This window comes from Daucus carota, chromosome 3, assembly GCF_001625215.2.
Source record: "Daucus carota subsp. sativus chromosome 3, DH1 v3.0, whole genome shotgun sequence".
NCBI lineage: Eukaryota > Viridiplantae > Streptophyta > Magnoliopsida > Apiales > Apiaceae > Daucus > Daucus carota.
Genome location: NC_030383.2, coordinates 7,060,208 through 7,082,514, shown reverse-complemented (window position 1 = coordinate 7,082,514; position 22,307 = coordinate 7,060,208). Strand labels below are relative to the sequence as shown.

Here is a 22,307-nt window from a genome sequence, read left to right as displayed (position 1 = left end):
TACCCCAGCAAGTTCTATCAATCAACCTCAAACTTTTCAGCACTACTCTATCATCCAGCGCTGTGCCCCTGCCTGCTATCCTGGCAAATTAAGATTGATCAACTCTCAGGGCAATTAACCCTAAACATATATAAGTGACTCTCCAAACTTGAAAAAAATAAATTATTCCTTCTTGGCATTATACAAGCTGGTCATTATGTAGCATATCTCTTTTACTCCGAAATTATAGCACCTTGGCATCAGACAACTAGGCTAGCAACTTCCATATAGAATCAGGATATACAGTTCAGTCATGATTTTCCACCCCTAAGTGCAATTAATCACTACAATATTTTAACGGTGGAAAAAGTTATTAGCCCAATTCCAGAATTCTTGTTTAGTTCTAAATCACAGACACATTTATGAATTTATTTATTTTTTTTGCTGTCGCCGGAGTACCGGCAGCCCGGAAAACTACATATGAGTCATCCGTCAAGTATGTCATCCTAAGAACTTTTGCTTCCTCTAGAGTCCAGTGCAACCTTAAGGCAAGACGCCTGTGCTGTTGAGTGGTGGTACCTATTTTTAATAAACAACCAAAAAATACTATTGAGTGAAAAAACAGACGAAAGACTACTATAAATTGAAAAATAATAACTTTTTCACAATTTAGTTACTCCACAATATAGTCAGAACATGTTTGACGAATTATTTATAAACTAAGCCTTACTTGTAAATTAGGATGATCGAGGGTACGATTATTGAATGTGTAAAAGTAATTCTGAAGTAGAGCATTTAAAAATAAAATCTATTATTATTTATATTAAAAATATTTTCCAAATTACCAGAAACAATAACAGTGTAAATTATACTTATTTAATACTCCCTCTACCCCTCATTTTTTGCATTACTTTTTGACACGATTTTCAACACTCATTTAAAGTATGGTTTTATAATATATTTTTGAAATTTTTTCCTCAAAATAAAAATTTAAACAAAATTTTTATTCACAAAAAATTTTTCTTTAAAGAATTTATAAAATCATACTTTATAGAAATATAAAATGCAAAAAGTTAACGTAAACTATCTCGTAAAGGCAGTGTTCTAAAAGTCGGCGATTAATCGGGATTAATCGCCGATTAATCGCTGTTCGGTAGGCCACCGTCTCGATTAAGCGTTAATCGGTGAAAAAATCGTTTTTTCTGAAAATCGGGATTAATCGGTCAAAAGTCGGGATTAATCGGAAAAAATCGGTCAAAAATCGGTGAATTTAAAAAAAATTAAAAAAAATGAAATTTTTTTAAAATTTTAAATTTAATTTTAAATAAAATAAAAGGCACAGAAAGACAAAACACATAAATTTTAAATTTGTTTTTATTACGTTTCACTCTTTTAATATTAACTTCCAAACTCTAATTACTTAAATTTGCAATATATATTTCTTAGCAGATTGAATCAAATATATGAGATGACTAGGCTTGTATATGTATATAAAGGCATGTTTTGGGTTATAAAAAATCATTACTCTTTTGATTTTATATGATTATAAATTTATACTATATATAATTTTATAAATATATATATATAATTTAAAAATAATATTAAATTGATTACGATTAATGATCCGATTAATCACTCCGATTAATCTCCGATTATCCGATTAATCGCTGGACGGTGCCCTCACCGACTAAGTCCGATTCCCGCTTTTTACAACACTGCGTAAAGGTAATAAACAACCAAGTCAAATATAATAAGATAGACCTCATTGAGGTGTTTCTAAATAATGTCAGCTATCAAGCTAGCCACGAAGAGCTTTAAAGTAGAAATTGATTGCATAGGGTATCCGATTTTGGTGTGTGGCTATGAATGCGTCTCGATCCGTGGGACGCGAATACATAGTGTGTAGATGTACCGCGAAGAAATTTGTACAGGCATAATAGATGTTTATTGCTCAGCTTATCTCGACACGCGTGGGATTTCCTTGCCTTGTCCACCAGCTTGGGTTTAAATTTCCATTTCACTTGCTCCTAGTCTCCTATACTCCCTCTGTCCCTCTCATTTCTTTATAGTTACTATTTTGGGATGTCCCTCTCATTTCTTTACGTTACTATATATAGTAAGTTTTCTCATCATTACACCCACTATCTTCCCCCACTATCTCATATTTAACAATAAAAACTACTATTACACCCACTACTTTCCTCCACTATCTCAAATCTATTATTAAATATTGATAGGTCCCACCACTTTACCCACTTTTCATCTAATTTCACTCATTTTCTATACATTATCTTGGTCTCCGTGTCCCCCTCCAATGTAAACAATTGAGGGGGACGGAGGGAGTACATTCTTGTTCACAATAAATAAAATATAACACAATCAAATAAATAAACAACTCCGCGCGCGAGAAGTCAAGGATGCGTACAAAATATAATTGTGAGAAATTAAAAATCTGAATTAATTGATTGAAAACTAATTTAAAATTTATCACAACACTAATAACGCATAAAAACGGAGAAGAGTGGATGTATTATGCATATTTCGTGGTGACAGAAACGGGGAAGGTGGATGCATATTTCGTTGTGACAACGAATGTAATGTTGTCCGTTGAAAGAGCTGTAAATCTGTAATCTAGTGTAGGGTATATCCGATATATAGTGTGTGGCTATGCATGTCTCGCAGTTCTTCGGACGCGCGAGCACAGAGTGTGTGGTGTACCACAAAAAGACTCGTACCGGCTTACAGCTGTTTATTGCTCAACTTATTTACACACGCGTGGGATATTCTTTACTTCACAGCAACTTACTTTTCGATTTTCATTTCAGCCGAGTGTTCTATCCCTCTATGCCATATTATCCATATAATCAGAAAAAAAGATAACACATACACTGAGATGACCAGCTGATATTATATCATCCCGATATTACAAAAATATTAGTATTAAATTCAAAATTAAAACACAATATAATTTTATCAGCTCAAAATCCTCTTACAAATATAGTAATTAAAAATCATTAACCTCAAAATATTACCCTAATAATAAACAAGCCATTTACCATACTGGAAACTTATAACGGTAAGTTTAGGTGAGATTTATATTGATTAAAAATAATATATATATATATTTATATATATATTTAAAGTCGGATTGATTTGGAATTTTTCGGATCGGTTCTTATCTCAACCCAACAATCACTTTCGATTTTTAATTTTTCTATTTTTAGCAGTTCTCATGTTTCAGTTTCACATGTTTTTGGCTCACCCTAATACCTACGCACATAGAAGAATATTTCTCTGTCCAATTAGAATCAAATATTCTTAAATATTTGTATTATGCGCTTGTTTGATTTAATTTATAAATTATTTATGACCCGTAAGATGGCCTATATAGGAATTAAATTTAATAGGTTGAGCTACCGATTTAGAATTAATCGAAAATCAAATATTAATTGGAATGAAAATTGTATATATTTATATATGAAAATATTATTTATTATTTATTTATCAACAAATATATATATTTATTATATCATAAATTGCATAATACTTGATATTTAAAGTGATACAATATTTTAATTATAATTAACAAGTATATTTAAATAAGAATTAATCAAATTTCAAAAATCAAATTAATATTATTAATTGATTACGTCAGAAATTTAAAACACTGACATGTCCACCACCACCACCGCTGTAGAATAAGAAGTGCCTACTGTAAAGAATGAAGGGGCACGTGTATCTCAAGTTTCAACTGAGAACAAGCTCTAGTTTGTGTGAGGTCAGTAGGAAAGAGTGCTGAAAAATTGATTGTCTGCAGAGGTAATCAATACGATATACAGTAGTATAGGTTTATGATTATACTGTCGACGCGGACGTGGGGTGTGTGCTGTGTACTACAAACAAGTTTGTATGGCCTTCCAGCTGTTGGATCGCTCACATTATTTAAACACGCGTGGGCTTTCTTCCTCTGGTGCCTATCATGGCAAGTTCCTTTTCCATTTCGCTGTCTGCCAATGCATCATGAGGCGAATATGCCCGACAACCCTTTCTTTAATTTTGCATATATAGGTGTATTTCTTTTCTGTGAAGAAAATGATTCGTATATAATTTTAGTTTATTTTGTCGATAAAACTCTTTTAACTATTTTGTGAATTTGTTTTTTCAATGAAATTATAAAAACTTAGAAAGGGAGTGATATTACAGGTATGAATGTTCAACTGAGTTTATGAGGTGCTTAAACATGTTAATATAAGAAGTTAAAATTTTTAGTTTAGAAAAAAGTTTAAAATTTGAATTTGATGTGCTAGATTCTTCTAGTTCTTGTACTCTTGTGAAACTTAAAACCCTACACATCATAATCACGGGCCTATTGATTAAGCCCACCTTCCTTAGTTGCTTACGTGTTATTCTGGTTGTAAATAACTTATGACACTCGTGAATACCATGTTCAATTGAAAGAAATATCTATTGAACTAGTAATTGGTTGCCAAGGAGTGATATTCGAATTGACTTAAATATTAATTATTATTAAGCGAAATGTGCATGTAAAAGATTTAGACTTGATAGTTGTTAACATGCTTGTTTTTTATTACGTAGTTATTCATTAAACTCAGTTATAACTAAGTGGGCTCGTCAATCTAGTTCAAATTTCGTGATCAAGATTAATATATCACATATTTTGTACGTATATCTGTATATTATTTAAGTGACTCTATATATTTAAAGTACTCCAGATGTTGAAACCTAGTAATTATATCATTGGTCATTGTTGTACTCAACAATTTAATTATTGTCAGTTGTATTTTGGTTTGAGATGAAGGAGTTCAGAGATCAGAAAGTCCAGAAGAATCAGGTAGATAGGTCAAGAATTTTCGTTCCATGGACACTTCTTGTTTCTGTTTAACTAACACATAGAAGTCTCTGAAATAAGTGTTAGGGGCAACCGATCAATAATAGCCAACAAAGATGAATATATAAATTTCATTAAAGGTCTCGAGAGGTTGGAGAAACTGATGTATCGAGGAGTCCATCAATCTTTATATACTGAAGTCAATTAAGTCGATTAATTTGGCCAAAGTTGAAAAAATGTCCGAGGAGTTTCAAAAGAAATTGAGCCCATATCGCGAAGTCTCAATAAGACAATTATCCGAAAGTGATTATGAGGAGATGTCTGCGGTGATGATACATTGACGGAGTTCACAATATGCATGTGGAGAACTCAAATGAATGTCCATTTGAGCTATATGGAGAAGGGTACGAAAGGCCATATCAAATCTTGAAGGTATTAGCCCAGAAGACATCAAGGCTCCAAAAAAAACCATCAAGCACTGGAAACGAAGAAACGAACTGAAAATTGGAAAGAGCCAATATCAAGTCACTCTCCCCAGACACCAAAAACTTAAAAATGTACAACCCCTATTATCACACAACATAAGGGATTGGTACAAATTATGAGGACAGCCTAAAAGGATCGCTTCACAAGCTATGGGCTGCAACAGAGTACAAGTCGTCACCACTCATGGAGTGTAAAATGACAGCTGACCCTTCAGCTATAGGTTGCAACAGAACAAGTTGTTACCACCCACATCAACACACTGGAGTGATCGAATTGAGGTACAACCAAAATATAAAGAGAGGTACGCAAACAGAACAGACACATATTCCGGATCCACGTTCTCTTTTTTTTTTTACCGAAACTCCAAATTGTATGCCGGAAGTGCCTGGGCATTACTTTGCAGTCTCGCCAAGAGGTGTATCTCGACCCACTATAACAAAACAGGCTTTTATACGGCGAATTTATGAAAAAAGAAGTGAACATAGACAAAGTTGTCACTTGGGCACGTCCAATCTAGTACGAGTACTGTAGTACCCTAGTCTTAGAATCGTGCACTGAAATCAATAACTCCATAAAGATAGGTCTTCCATGTCATCATCCCCATAACACCCCTCCATCTGCCCATATTTAGGGGGAGAAAGCATCATTCCTTGTGCCATGTTATTAATGAATTCAGGCATTCCAAATTCCACCTCTTCATCCATATACAACACCTCATTCTCTTGCAATTCTATTGAGCTTTCCTGAGTACTTGAGCCCGCTGCATTATCAGTTTCCGGGGGCCTAAAGGCCTCGGCTGCCTTGGAAGCCGCTTTCTGAATGTCAACGACATCAGGAGAAGCCGGAACAGGCAACCTCCACACAGAATCAGCGAAATTAAGGCAGGCATTTCGGCCTCTGAGTGCAATGGCTGCAACGTCATTAGCCCGTGCCGCCATTTCAGCAGTGGGATAAGTTCCTAACCAAATTCGAGAGTTATTGACAGGCTCTCTAACCTCACAAACCCACTTGCCTGACTTCCTACGCCTTATTCCTCTGTAGACCGGGTGGCGCGTCTCCTGAAATATCTTCCTTCCAGAGGGTTTCTTAGGAGTACTCGAAGCCAACAACACTTCATACGAATCATGAGCTTGCAAGTCATCAGAATCAATGCCTTTCCCGTTCTCACTAACAAAACTATTGCCTGTGATATCAGTGGGAAATGAGGATTCCGGAAGTTGAAGTGAGCTAGAAGATGGATACTGAGAAAGAGTCTGGTCCGACAAGGAGAAGAATTGATCCATTTATAAAGAAAGATGTTACGCTAAATAAGGAAGTGTTCAAATATGGAGTAGTGAAAAGGCTCTTTGTGTTGTGAGCTTAACACTGACTTTATGAGTTCTTTTATAAGAGAGAGTGAGTGGCTAAAACTCTGGATGAGTGTAATATGACGCGGTGCGCGAGTGTGTGTGGTGTACGAGAGAGAAGCTAGTGCATTGGAGCAAAGCCTTGCAACCGTTTGTTTATTCACCTAAATCTCAACACGCGTGGGTTTGAGTTTTTGTTAACGGAGCAACTTCCTTTTGCTAAGCATAACATTTGGGAGCCAAGTATTAAAACAGCCTTTTTTATTTCTTTAATTAACAACCCTAAAGTGTCCGTGGTGGGGTCGTTTGAATCATATTGAGACAAATATCTAGTTGTACGAACTTAATTATCTTCTCTTCAATACACTCAATATCTAGCTAGTGGGGTGCCATATCCTGGTTATTCAACTTAACTATAAATATCACATAATTCCATCATTTACTATATTAAACAGGTTGCACATGCCACGTATTAACAACATGAGTACCTAAATTCTATCTATAGATTATCAAAGAAATGTTTACATATAATGTGTGAAATATGTATTATAAATAGTTTGAACATGGTATAAGTTAGAGTACATGTAATAAATAAAATATTATATGTGTGTCAGAGATTTCAAATTTAAGATCAAGCACAAACAAAATTTCCAAAAATCATAAAGAAAAGAATAAAATCTTATAAATCCAAGAAATTGCACATAATTTTTATAGGGCGTCCGTTTACGTGTATAGTTTTTGATGTCCCATCCTAATATTAGAAGAATAGATTTGGATGAAAGAAAAACAACATAATATTATAAGAATGAATTTGGATAAAATAACACAATTGTAACTATAATTAAAACCTTTATCAATAATGGAAAAGAAGAAATACATGTACTACTTATCTAGTATAATTCATCAACTTAATTAATGGAATAATGTAAAAAGATACATATAAGTTTGTGTGATGATTTTGAAATTATATATATGTGTAGATACTGCAAATTATTAAAATAAAAATATAACATATATTCTATATATCATGATTCATTCACACATGACATGTCCCCTACAAAGTTCATCTATGTCTCCATTTAATTCACCCTAAACTTGGTAGAATTGTGTTTAGATTTGACAGGTCTCGAACAATTAAAACCTAACAATGCAAGAACTAAAATTTGAGCCAACATAGTCTCACCAGTTGCCATCCCAAACCTCAACTAGAAGTCTTCTCCCGGTCTCCTCCTATGTACTTGATTTTTATTTTAATAATTTTTATTGTGTGAAAGCTATACTAATAATAAAAAGAACACATACAAAGTATATATAAACCACGTTACAGGGGAATATATTGTGTATGAAAAATGTAGACTTCATTATAATTCAAATATCACTTCTAGAAGAAAAAAATCAATTCAAGTTTTTGGATCGACTTTCCTGTTTGTCTAAAATTCTTTGCGGAAAGATCAGTTTCCGTCAAATGTTTGACTTCCTTTCAATCCGTCAAAAGCGTCTCGCAGGAAAAAAAAAAAGGATGTGTTGCGGTGATACCGTGATGAAGAAAAATGAAAAATCAGCTCGAAAGTTACCGATTAGTTCTCTTACCTTTGATCCCAAGTCTAGATACTCTTTTCCGGGCAGCATATTCTATGTCTTTTGTAATAATTGTGATTACATGTGCCTAATACTGAGGTGAATGAGTAATTCGGGATCTCGGTGAGGTCACTGAGGGGAGTGGTTTATGTAAGGTGGGGATGATTTGTTGATCGAAAAGAGTTGGTGCATAATTTATATTGTGGGTGTTTGATGAACTTTTTAAACCGCAATTCTAAAATTATAAGTTAGAAGTATTTATTTGTATTATTTGTGTAAAAAGTCGAGAAACGCTTATAAAAAGTTAAGAATCCTACTTTTTGTTTCACGATTTTTATTTTTTTCTCAAACACTTTATTTATTTATGAGTATTAACTAATTTTTAATTTTGCTCAACTTTTTTTATTTTATAAAAGAATCATTTATTTTAAACTCATCGGAATACTGGATCTTGTGTGAGACAGGCGACAAATAATAGTTTATTACTACTACTTTATTTGTTTACTAAAAAAGGAAGTGAAACACTTTTGTGGCCGAGCACATTGTCGACGCGAAGGTTGAGTGTGTATGGTTTACGATTGATTGACACTGAAGATTCCCAGCTGTAGGATTACTCACTTTAGTACAAACACGCGTGGGCTTCGTTTTTGCTAACGCAGCACCTTCCTCTTTTAGTGCTGTCGTTTTCTAATAAACCCATCTATCATGAAATGTGAGCCAAGTATTCAAACCTCGCACTTTTTGGTTTGTGGTCTTATTGAGAGTAAAAACCTGGAGTAATATCCGGTATGGTCCCCCTCCCCCATATGATATTTCAAGCCATGATGTATTATGCTATCATTCATCTTAGATTCTTAATTGGACATGGACTTTTATTGAATCCAGATGGAGAACTAAGCAATATATTCATCAACGCGCCGGCCAGTAATTTTGAGAAAGAAAAAGCAGGCGAATATAACGGACAAAATTTTATAGAACATTTTACGTAGTTTGATATAATCAATAAATCATAGATTTAGTTATTTATACAAAAATAACTAGATATAATAGAGTAACAAATTATATGTATATTTTATAGTTTAGCATAGTATATTTAAATTTCTAGATCATCAACATATTATATTTATAATTTTCTTATCAATCATATATTTATTATTAAATCTGTTATTTTCAGACAAGATTATATTATACTTTTAAATATATAACTATATTATAGTATTTGTTTTTAGAAATATCTAATTTAATCTAACTATAGCTATTATTTATATTGAGATTTTCGCATCTATATTGTGCAGTGCTGTGTGTGAGGCACAGTTAAAAATACTTTTGGCCACTAAGAAATTATTGAGTTTTTATTAAATCTTTATAATAAAGTACTGTGACTTTTATATAAATTCATTTTGTAACGTATATTCTAATTTGAGATCTAACTCACAAAACTTTGCATATAGAAATAACTTTAATTAGGTAAACAATAAGTAACAATTTATACATTTTATAAAGAGTGAGATCTAAACTGTAATAACATGTTGTTTCAAAAAAAAATGTAACATGCAATATATATATATATATATATATATATATATATATATATATATATATATATATATATTCTTCTTCAATTTCAATTACCAAAATTAAGCCTTAGAAATTACTCCCTCCGTCTCAATTTATAGGTCCAGTTTGGAAAGAAAATTTGTCCCAAAATACTTGTCCCTCTCTTCTTTCAATACAAATTTATCTACATATTAATTGTGATTTTTTTGAAACTCAACATTATTCTCATTTCTCAATGCACTAAATCCCTATATTTATTGTGATTTTTTTGAAACTCAACAATATTCTCACTTATCAATGCACTAATTAATGATACATGAGATAAGATTCCATCTAACTAACTTTTTTCTTAATATGTGTGTTTATTCCAAAATGGACCTATAAATCGAGACGGAGGGAGTAATAACTTTTCATAAATTTATCCTCGTTAACAAAACCTAAACTAAAATATATAATATGACTGTAGTTATAATATGAGTAGTGTCAGGTATTTAAAATTTTGTCACCAAATTTTTTAGGGATTCATATCTACACGCCGTGTCTTTAGAATGTGATTCCATCATATTTGATACTTATAATTTTATAAGAAAGCAAAATTGATTTCTAGGTTTTTACTTTAATTGGGAACTGTGTTGGGTTCCGATTTAAAATAAATTCTCCACTACTAATGTCTATTTCTATTTTCTAGCCACGGAGGTGTAAGCACTAATTTATGTTCCTATCTGGCAGGGAAAATAACGCATAATTTCCAAAAAATTAAGTGTGCACGGTGGAAAATGCAAAACATTCGAGTAGCTAGCTAGTAAAAAGATTGAGCGAGGTTCATCACATAGACAAAACGTAGTGCAAGATTCTGTTAGAAAAAGAATGATTCAAGATTTCTGACAAAGAGATGGGAAATAACATACATCAGAAACTCATTAATGATTAGTACTAATACCTGGATCAGAAGCCCGCTAGCTAGCCTGAACTTAATCAAACGCCGAACTCCTCTGTAAATCATCATATACTCCTTCAGGGCCAGCGCGCACTTGGTGTCACATATTCATGAGCAGCAGGGTCCATGGAGCTCAATGTGGTTGTGCATGGGTGCCAGGGCCATTGTGATTATATGGGCTTGAGATATCTGGGAACTGAGGTGATATTATTGAGAGAGGATGAGCTGAGGTTGGTCTGAGTACTAAGAACTGAGTAAGAATACATCTGTATATGGAAGGAACTGTGAATTGATCCTTATATATATAGCTTAAACAATAAGCAGTGATTATTTGCTAAATAAAAGGTTACTTGTTTTAGTTGTATAATATGGGAGAATAAAATGTACAGACATAATTTTGTGTGCGACAGACTCACACATGACAAATTAACCTAAAAACATATTTAATTGTTTGACTAAATAAGGAAAGTGAAAACCTTTTATCTATGTATGTGGCTCAACACACTCAGACGCGAAGGCTGAGTGTGTGTGGTTTACGATGGACTGACACAACAAGTTTCCAGCTGTTTGATTATTCACCTTAGCGTAAAGACGCGTGGGCTTTCGTTCTTGCTAACGCAGCACCTTCCTCTTTGGTGCTGTCGTTGTCTGGTAAACCCACATGATTTGTGAGCCAAGTATTTGTTTCGTGGTCTATTTTAGAAAAAACCTAGGGTAAAGTGTTGGTAGGGTCTCTTGTAGGATATTTACACCCATATATTTCGAATTATTAATATCCAATTGTTCATGGGCTTTTATTCGAATTCAATCCGGGATGTCAACATGTAGGTAAAATAGAGAGTTACAGAAAGTACAGTGGTTATGTTCGGAATGTATTTCATTCTTCAAAAATCACTTTTGTCTTTTATATATATACAAAAGTGAGTAATTTCTATAAATATTTATTAAATATGTAATGTAAAAAATAGTACTCCTATACAAAAGGGAAAGGTAAATTTTTCCCGAAATAAATCATGTTTTGACCGAAAAAGCACAAACATGCTCATTGTTATTTGTCATACCACTGTTAAAGATCTGAATCAACTTTTTTTTATCTGTCCCGAACTCATGAAAAGAATGATGACCGTTTTATTATTAACTCGTAGTTATTTCTAACCCATAAACACTTTTAAGGTTCAAAACTAAGTTAAAATATATGTTTTAACTTTTAAGTTCACCGTTAGAGTTGGCCAAATGAACGGGTTCGAACCGCCTAATTATTCGTCAAAATTCGGCTCTTGGCGGGTTCGATTCGGCCCGGCTCGTAAAATATTACTCGTTATATAAGAAATCGGAATCGGCCCGCGAATCAAACGAATCAGGCACTCCTTTGGATCAAACGAATCAAATCAGTTGAACGAATCAAACGAATCGAATCAGTAGAATGAATTAGATTAATTTATTTTTGTAATTTTAATCTTGTATAATTTTATTTTAAACTTGTAAATAATCGGGAAATTTTAAAATATTACGATTTTAACTTTTATTCAGCTGGTTGTATTCCTGAACATCGTGTATAAATATTTTTTTTTTTTTAAATGCAAAGTGACGGATGTATTAGATAATAAAAGTGTCCCCGGAATGCTTACAATCACAAAAGAAACCTACGAACTGCTAACGAAGGTTGTGCTGCGCACCACAGCCAAAAGAAAGAAAGTAATCTAAGGACATTACATCAGAAGCAAAACAACTCATACCATCCTAAAAACAAACCCATTAAAAACCCCATTACAGAACCCATGCAGAAACCATCCAGAGGGGGAAACTATATCCTGAGATGTCAAGCCGAGCCACCAGAAGTCGAGGCCACTTTGGAGGGGAAATCCATTAGAGCAAGCACCTTGCAAAACAGGCCAGATCATTCCAGCGGGCCGCCATGAAAGGCCTTGAAACGCCTTTTTTTGCTAATGAGTCTGCGTTCTCATTGAGTTGTCTCGGGACAAAGTGAACAAAGATTTTATAATTTATGAGGTGCTGAAATTGAAATTTTGGGATGAGTAACGGGAACTCATGATGCAGACCTTTATTGATAGTATTTACAGCTTGCACCGAGTCTGAGCAAATAACAGTTCTTTTGTGAACCAGATACCGAAGGATGAGACACTTGATGACAAAAAGAATACCTTTAATTTCAGAGGCAACGGCACTAGTCGTAAATACAGGCCCTGAGAACATCGTGTATAATTGACCAACAAAACTAATATGTGGAATCAAATTAATAACAAAACTAATGTGTGAATCAAATTAATAACACTGGGATGAATTGCTTGCTAAATATTGGAATCTAATGGACTCGCAAGAATTTATTGTTCTTCTTTTTTCCAGAACATAGACGTATTTAGCTTTTAATTCCTGTTCTAATTTCTTCTCTAAAGGTTCACTGGAAACACACTAAACTACTTCTACCAATATTTCAGTCCTTATGGCTTGTTTCTCGTTGAGAACTTTGTTAACTCTACCAAACTCTAGATAATAAGCGGAGACCAACAGCCTCATGATTTGGTGTTGCTAACTTAGGACTCTTTTTAATGGTTGATCCGTCAGTACCTCCACGCGATTCAGCCTTCAACGGAGGCTCAGATATTCTCTGGAAATGCAATTAACCGTCCGCGTACCAAATTCTCAAGTTGCACTAACTCAATTCGGCATTTCTAAGGCATGATTAACAAAAAAAACGGGATTCCCCTGTTCTGTAATTTCTGCAGTTGCATACATGGTGATCACAAGATGTAAAATCTCTTATCAAAATGTTTGACACCACAAAGACATATCAGTAGCATCTTCTGAGTCATCGTCCCCGTAACATCTATCACTTTGTAGATATAGTGGAGGAGGAAGCAACATGCCCTGTGCCATGTTGTTAATGAATTGAGGCATTCCAAATAGCAATTCTTCATCCATGAATACCACCTCATCATTTTCTTCAAATACGAATGCCTTCACCGAACTCGATTCTATTGCCTTGTCAATTTTCTGTGGCCTAAAGACCTCTGCTGCCTTGGCCGCAGCTATTTGAATGTCTTTAACATCGTTGGAAGCAGGAATTGGCAGCCTCCATACAGAGTCTGCGAAATTAAGACAGGCATTGCGACCTCTAAGCGCCATGGCTGCAACATCATTAGCTCGAGCTGCCATTTCAGCGGTGGGATAGGTTCCTAGCCAAATTCGAGAGTTGTTGACAGGCTCCCTGACCTCGCAAACCCACTTGCCTGAATTTCTACACCTGATTCCTCTGTAAACAGGGTGGCGCGTCTCCTTAAATTTCTTCCTTCCGGAGCGTTTCTTCGGATTTTTTGAGGCTAGCAAAACTTCATGTGAAATGTGAGCAGGGGACTCAATGTCGTTGCAATTGGTAATGCTTTTCGGGGTGGATGAGGATTCGGTAGATTGAGGTGAGCTGGTATATTGATACTCAGAGATGGCTTGATCCGAGTATGATAGAAAATTATTCATATATGCTTGGACTTTTATCTAACGGGAGTGTTTATAAGCTTGTGAAAAGCAGAGGAGAAAAATAATACTTAGAAGATTTGTTTTGTATGTGAGACTGTGAGAGTGTGTTAGGACTTGATTCTCAGTTGGCTTGATACTTTCGAGTGAGTGAGTGAGAGACACTTATATAGGTAGGGGCAGAACTAATGGGATTGTTAATGACGCGGGAGCGTTGTGTGTGTGGTGTACCACAAACAAGTTTATATGGCGTTCCTGTTTTTCGATGACTCACCTTATCTTCATCCGCGTGGGCTTCCTTTTGCCTCACTTGGCACATTTACGGAATCTTCTCTCTTCAACTTAAAATTCCGTTAGTGTGGAAAAATGTTGGCTGAGCACTTCAGTATTCAATATTTACGGAATCTGATTTATATTTTTATTAAAATCTATTATATATCTTATACTGCAACAGGGGGGTTTGGGGAGCCAATTTAATCGTGTGTAATTACTTATATACCCCTCGAGAACCCTTCGTCCTTGTCTGATTGTTTCTGACTCTTCACTTCCCCTTGCATGCTCATCACCCCAGATCTCGGTTTTTTTGTGCATCTTTACCACGTGCGTTTCTCTGTAGCTTCGGTTGTTCAAACCAGCTCTCTTCGCGTCATCGTGCTCCCTTCCCTCCATGTCGTCTACTGCAACATCACTTTTGGTGAGCCAGTTAATTGGTGTGAAAATACAATCTTACCCCTCTTATTTGCTCTATTTATCATATTTACGTATATCGCTCGAGCCCGGCCCCTTCTTCTTCCCTAGACCACTCTGCAAAGAGTTCTTGGACTTCGGATGGCCTGCTTCTATTTTTCATCGACTTTTCCTTCTTGGGATTGCATATTTATGATCTTGTTTTACTTGTCCAAAAGAAGGTGGACCTGACAAAGTCGGTGTTGAAACAATAAAAAAGAAGCTTTAAATTTTTTGTACAGAATTGTATGTATGATTATCCCAAGTATGATGCTCCATTTAGGGAAGGCGACAAGTTCTACTATTTCAATTACACCGGTCTTCAACATCAACAGGTCCTCTATATGCAGGTACATCAATTTTTTAATGCTAGCATCTATCTATGCATGCGTGCTCCAAATACACCTATCTACCTGTTTAATTTGGTACTTGACATTTATCTTGAATCCTGAATGCTATTTAGTATTTTTTTTCATTTACTATATAGCAATATTTATGATTCTTGATTATATTATCCTTGATTTTGCCATAGCTCCTTTTTATTAAATATGGAGTGCCACACTGTTTGATGAAATGCTTGAATGACTTATTCTTTATGGTGGAGTAAAATTGCTAGAGAAACTGATCCAGTTTGAAAATCGGGAATGTTTGCTGAAATGGCATTGTGCAAAGAAGATCAAAGGTTACTCAAGCAATACAATGATCGAGATTCGGTTGTTGATAGTGGAAACGTTTATAACGTTCAAGCAGAGGTGGTTAAGATTTGCGAAAGTCGGGATCGTATTATTCTTCTTGTTACAAGATTGTTGGATAGGGGCATAGTCTTAACTCGAATTAATACACACGTCAGATATTAGGCACATAATTAAGCGCTTCTGTATTTTTTTTTCTGTATCTAAGCTCTGCAGGTGTTTTTGCTGGGCTTAATGTAGAGTGCAGATTGGTTAAATCGACACAATCATATATGAAATGATGAAATGTTACTGAGTGTTTTTTCTACATGTTGAAAGATTAGTATACTTACTCCGTAATTATTAGAACTGAGTGGATTTTATATGGCTCTTATACTTTTTATTGTTATTAAATTTCCTTATGATTTGCAAAATGCTTATGCTACTGGAGCTGCCGGGAAAATCTGATTGACATAGTGTAAATATATAGGCCAATATATCTGCTGAATATAAAATTTTACATGCATTTATGAACTAGCTTGCTACCTACTTTCTTAGCAGTCGACCTATGGGGAAAAGCGATAGTTTATGGGTAAGCATCCAACCCACCTTGATTGTTATGGGGGAGGCGAGGCCATGTGAATTTGATGGCCCCGTTATAGGTCCACAATCCTAGATTTAGTCTGTATAGAAAGCAAAATCAGTTCCTTGGTAGGAGGCTTTTATAATACTTACTGAACAGTGCACGCTTAGAACTTAAGTGATAACCTAAACTTCATTGCACTCCATTAAGTGGTTCTGATCAAATTCCAATGAGGACAGATGTATCAACCTTCAAAATTCATATTCTCGTGTCCAAGTACCAAACTATTTTTCTTTTCTTCCGTATCTCCTTTTAAGTCCCAAAAATAAAATCATAAGATGGTAGAAAGATTCCAAAATCATCAAGAGCTTGGGCATAGCTCTGATTCGTTACTGTTATATATAGCTCAAGATGCAATTATACTATTCTACTCAAATCTTCTATAGTGTAACTTGATTAACATCAATGCTTCCTGTGGTAAAGAATTCTATGTATTTAGGTCGTCCTAAATGCGCCGGGTCTCCTTTATTGTCTGAAGTAAACATTGTTTTCTCACTACTGCAGATACGCGATACTAGCGTGATTTTCAGGTTGCTCTGCTTTGGAGGACTTAAGAAGACCCTAAACCTGAATACAAAAGAGCGGAAAAGATTTGAAGTTTATGCGTGTGCGATGGCTGAAAGAAATCATACATTAGAAATCTGGCGATTGCTTGACCCAGAAGCACACCTAATTGATCATAAGAAACTATATATCAGCTCATATTGTATCCTTTAACTCAGGCAAGTATATATCGTTGGTGCTGACATGCTTTTCGCAATATCCTTTTTGTAGCTGTATTTTGCTCCCAAGTACTTCTCATTTTATATATCTTATTAAATCAAGGTCCTTTACCTTTTCCTTCATTCAATTTAATAGGTTATAGGAAGCCTTTGCACAGGGTCTTCCAAGATCAAAAGTTCCATCGAGAGAGGTAAAGGTCATCGATGATCATTTAAAAGTTTGGGAAGACATAGATCAACCTCGAGTTCAAGTTGTTCCAGCATTTCTTCCGTATTGTGCTCCTCTGGCAGAGGTATGAGGCTCTGCTTTTGCATCAATATACTCCCAAACACTTTGTGATGTCTTGATATATAATCAGTTTACCCTTTTGTATCATTTTCCTCTGCTATTTATAAAATAATTATACTGGGAAGACTGCAAATGGCATTCCAGTTCTCTGTATGGCAAAGAACGTCGCATTAGCTTGATTTTGTAGTAGTGCTTTTATTTTCCACATTAAATACTTTGAATATGCTGTGTGTGTCTGAGTTTGGAGTGTATACAGTGAGATACTATTACAATTCAAAATATACATATTCACTTACTGTTGACATTGTCAAAAAGAGAATTTGACTAGAATCTACCAAAAACAGTTTGTAGACTATTTTACGAAGATGAGGTCAAAAATCTGCCATTGCCGTGTGATGTCAGCACCTACTTGATTCCACAGGTATATAGGTTTAACTTGGTGCATGTACATTTTTATTGCGGCTGGTAGTTTTGACCCATTTTAATCCATGTCATCAGCCACGTAGATCGAGCTAGAAAGCCACGTCAGATCTGTTATATCTCAGGTATCCACAACTACTTATGTCTAATATGCCTTTTAACATTCCATTCTTAGGCTCTTTCCAAGCTGTTATCCCTATTGCAAGCATTTCATTCCTTGATTTTTTTCACCGCTCGTCACAATATCACTAGGTGATTTGTGTTTTGTATATGTATTTGTTACGGGTGTTCTCTTTATTTTGGCACAAATCCTTTTTATCAAATATGGAGTGCCACACTGGTTGATGAAATGTTTAAATGACTTGATTTGTTGTTTCTTATGTTGATTAATGTTTCGGTTTCAATTCTATCAGGTAGTGAGTTCTCTGGGATGAATTTGGGTGCTGGTGCTTATATAAAAAGAGGACAAGGAAAGTGATATATAAAAAATCAAAGGGGTTTTTCAGAGGCGTGCCTGATTCTTTTTCTTTTTGCCAATTTTCTCACATGATTCTTCTATTTATGTTTTTCCTTGGTCTTTATATCATGATTATCATCTATACAATGATAACTAATTATTAGGTCGCTTATCTTTGTTAGTATAGTTGAGACAAGGTTTTCTTACAAGTGAGGGGGTCATATATAATCAAGATAATACTCTCTCTGTCCCCCTAGGTTATTTACCTTGGGGGACGGGCGCTTGACACACATTTTAAGGCTCCAGTGAAGTGTAGTTTCACAAATTACTTTACACTTTATTTCTTCTGAATAAAGTTTAATGTTTAAATATTTACATAAAAAAGGAAAATTTAAAAAATAAATTATGGAACTATGTTTTCTATGTGCCTTAAAATGTGTGCCAAGCAATGTAAGAAAACTGCAAAGAAATGAGAGGGACAGAGAGAGCAGAATAATAAAAACTTAAAAAGTTAGTTTCACTTCACTTTTCTATTGAACTTTATTTGTCTATTATCGACATTTGGCATATGCTTATGTATAGATTGACAAGGTCAGTTTATTTGTAGAAACTATTTCACAAGTAAACAACTAAATGTTTCTGCCGCTGAAACCAACAAAGAACCCCTCATTTGCGACAATACCGATGAAGTCTAAACATTGTTAAGGCTGAGATATCAACTTTTAAAAAGCGGGAGAGTATGATTTTGTGTTGACAGGGAGCAAAGATAATGGTAATTCCAGGGAACATCAGTTTATAATAATATACATTTCGTTAAGTTTAAGCTCAATCTTAGAACTGTAGATTTCACTATCCACTGAATATATTTCATAAACACCAAGGGCCCAAGATTTGTTTATTAGGAATTTAAGCTCATCTACATGAGAATGTAATCTTGACTGGGTTGAAAAATGCAATATATTATGATGTTCATATTGAAGCGACTTGGCACGTCTTATAGCCAAGATGTTGCATGTACATCTCGTCCTATTCAAATAATAAAAAATAATAAAATGACTGTGTTTTAGGCTCTCTGAGGCTTTTCATTTCTAGAATATAAACTTATGTAACGTGTATCCTTCTTTCATGTCGCTATACTATTTAAACGTTATAATAAGCATAGCATTTTTCAGATGGGTGATGTGGCAGAGGACCTGATATGAGGGCGACTTTAGAGTTTAGATGCCATCATGGTCAAATTGCAAAGCCATCCAAGTAGTAGTAGCTGAAGGCATAAAGGGTCTTGTCAAAGGTATGGGCGTCCCAGTTGCTACTGTGGTGAACTTTAACAAAGTACTCCCTCCGTCCCTTTATAGTTGTCACATTTGATTTTGTGCTTGTCAAATTGACCAAAGTTTGACTTATTTTTTTTTAATATTTTATCAATTGATTAAATAAAAACTTGAAATAACTTTTAATCTACTTTAAGATGTAATTTTCAGTTTCTTAAAATAATGAAATAGTGACTTGTAATCTTTGGTCAAAAATTAGTCAATTTGACCAATAAAAATAGAAATGTGACAACTAAAAAGGGACGGAAGGAGCTCTCTTTCCAGTAATAAGACAAAATGAATACTTAATAAAGTAAGGACCTGGTTCCTTGCTCAGAACTCGGCAACATGTTTGTGGAGCTGGAGCTGCAATTTTAATTTCCAATCTGGCTTGCCCAGCTTGATTGATGAATTACAGGTCCGCTTAGGGCCGTATCTACAAAGCCATGCATAGCAGGAGTTTAAGGCGTATCAAATACATGATGCGGGTCTTCTAAATTTGAAAGTACTTTTCTTCAAACTCCTCCTCATAACTAAGTGGGTGATATGATTTCATATTTGATTTGTATGAACTATTTTATGTGTTGTATATTATATCACAGACAAGTTATACATGGCAATCTCAATGACAGTGATTAAGTACTTTCAAAATTTGACTTGCAGACTCAAGCAATAAACCAATATTGGCAAGTCCAATTATGGTTTATTGCTTCAGTTCCTGGTTTTTGTTAATGTTTTGAGTTACTTCATCTAATTTGCATATTTAAAATACATAAGACCCTTTAATACAACCGCAACTCAACTTAGGTGACTCTTTCAGGGTTCATACGAGAAAAGAAACACAACTGGAAGTTACCTTTGAGTGTAACAAGCAGTTTAACCCTCTCCTTGTTCTGTTCACAGGAAATTATCTCCCCCTCCCCTCTCATTAAGGCAGCCAGATGAACAGTTTTGTTTCCTGAGGCTGACCATGCATCAAGAACCTTAGGAGGAAAAAAGAAATTTGATTAAACCATCATAGGCCTCTGTAGACAATAGAATAAAGATAACTCACAAGTCATGACTGATACAAGTCCAACTCACCTCCCTGGTCTAAGATCAAGGGCTACTGCCACCATAGAACTTGCCTTGCCCTAAAGGATGATTCCATTTTTCACAAAATGATGATCATGCAAATCTGTACCAGGTGGAAGTACTAACAAATCAGTAACCAAGACATCCTTGTGAACCTGTTGAGCAAGAGAACGATTTAAAAGACAAGCAATGACATACATATTTTCTTTTTGTGCCTCTTCCTGTGCTCTAGACATGACTATGTAGGCTGTGCGTCCACACACGGTTTTACTAAATGAAAAGTTTTAGTTCAAGTCGAATCAAAATGTTAACGATTAAAGTTTGAGAGGTATATGATGAAATTTTATTTTTATATAACTGTATCATATATAGTGGATTACTAAATGCTATCTAATGCATGTCATCAGGTTTTAGCTCATGCGACTGTGATACTGCCCTGTCACCTGTGTGTGGCTCGGCTTAGGCAGATGCAAATTGATTGTGATGCCTTCGCAACTGTCAGAAGCTAATGAAATCTGTAAGGCTATTTTAGACTTCTAAAGAGGGAGACATTCTGCGGTCCATGCTTTTTGTTACATAAGCTTTTATATGAAGTGCCTAGCATTTCTTGTTACCTACATCGGACAACATAATCTGCTGCATAGTCTGGTAAATTCAGGGTGAAACTACTACTCTCTCTTTCTCATTCATTTCTATACGGTAAAATTTTCTTGCTACCTTGTCCTGCTGCTTGCTCAGGTTGTAACTTGGTATAGAATTTGATATACCTTGTACAATTGTGGTGCAGGTGACATTGAAGAAAGATCAGAAACAGTATTGGCTATACAAAGACTAGCCTTACAGGTTTATAGCATCCAAAGAATTTGCTGAGGCTCTCCGATCATTTTATGTCTGGAAACATGTTAAGAATGGTCTTCCAACCTCATTTGACAAAGCTAAAAACCCATCCTGCTGCTTTTACCATCCAAAAATATGGTATTAACAAGACGGAACTTATGAAAGCCTTGACTGCAAGAGAAATTTTGCTTATGAAGAGAAACTCATTTGTTTACATATATAAATTGTTTAAAGTGCGTTTTCAATATTCTATTTTTTTGGACAGATCTCTATGTCTAAATATATGTGTTAACTTTTAAAGATATCGGTAATATTGATTGTGGCATTTTTGTGACAAACAATGTATACTTGTAAAAAAAAATTCCTGCTTATGATGATGGTTGTAGTCACGATGAAATTGTTACATTGTTCTTTAGAACCGAGTTCAAACAAGACAAAGTGTATTTAAAGCATGCCCGTGCCTTGCACGGGCTATAAAGCTAGTTAGATTAATAATGCTTAGAGAAGGAAGACACCAATAACTTCTGTCAAAAAAAGAAAGAGAAAAAAGAAAGACACCAAAAGCTTATTTTAAATTTCTTTATATCCATACCAAAAATTATCTATACATAATTACATACTAATAATATACACCTATGATATAAATGTTTAAATTTGAGTTGTGCACAGAATCTTTTTCATAAAAAGAATAATAAAATGAAATAAGGAATAAAAGTTAAAAAAACTTAAGTCGAGAGATGGAACTCGTTGATTTTTGTTATAAAAATGTAAATATATTTTTATATTATAAAATTTTAGTATTTGTAATAAGTTTTGAAATATGTAAAATTAGAAGATATATCAAGTAAATATAAATGAATGAAACAGTATTAAATAAGTCAAAAATAATATTATTGATTCAATAAATACTTACAAAATGCAGTTGTAAATTGTAAAA

The 22,307-nt window shown here is 34.5% G+C and overlaps 2 protein-coding genes and 1 long non-coding RNA gene across 13 annotated transcripts; 1 reads left to right on the top strand and 2 right to left on the bottom strand.

Annotated features, from left to right (window-relative positions):
• Positions 1-5,121: 5,121 nt before the first annotated feature.
• Positions 5,122-6,758, bottom strand: LOC108212149 (dehydration-responsive element-binding protein 1B). Its single transcript, XM_017383881.2, has one exon. It carries the CDS (start codon positions 6,595-6,597, stop codon positions 5,875-5,877), a length of 723 nt encoding a protein of 240 aa, XP_017239370.1. The 5' UTR covers positions 6,598-6,758; the 3' UTR covers positions 5,122-5,874.
• A 6,218-nt stretch (positions 6,759-12,976) lies between these two features.
• Positions 12,977-14,343, bottom strand: LOC108213275 (dehydration-responsive element-binding protein 1B). Its single transcript, XM_017385055.2, has one exon. The coding sequence runs from the start codon at positions 14,222-14,224 to the stop codon at positions 13,514-13,516; it is 711 nt and encodes a 236-aa protein (XP_017240544.1). The 5' UTR covers positions 14,225-14,343; the 3' UTR covers positions 12,977-13,513.
• Positions 14,344-14,581: 238 nt separating this feature from the next.
• Positions 14,582-21,759, top strand: LOC108210394 (uncharacterized). 11 transcript variants are annotated; one of them, XR_010289602.1, is made up of 9 exons: positions 14,582-16,983; positions 17,120-17,276; positions 17,617-17,693; positions 17,771-17,817; positions 18,106-19,440; positions 19,797-19,964; positions 20,363-20,861; positions 20,941-21,232; positions 21,321-21,759. It is a non-coding gene; the product is annotated as an uncharacterized LOC108210394 (long non-coding RNA). The 11 variants fall into 11 exon arrangements; XR_010289600.1 differs by lacking the exon at positions 20,363-20,861 and having other exon boundaries at positions 14,583-15,297; positions 15,480-16,983; XR_010289603.1 differs by having other exon boundaries at positions 14,583-16,983; positions 19,859-19,964.
• The last annotated feature ends 548 nt before the right edge of the window (positions 21,760-22,307 follow it).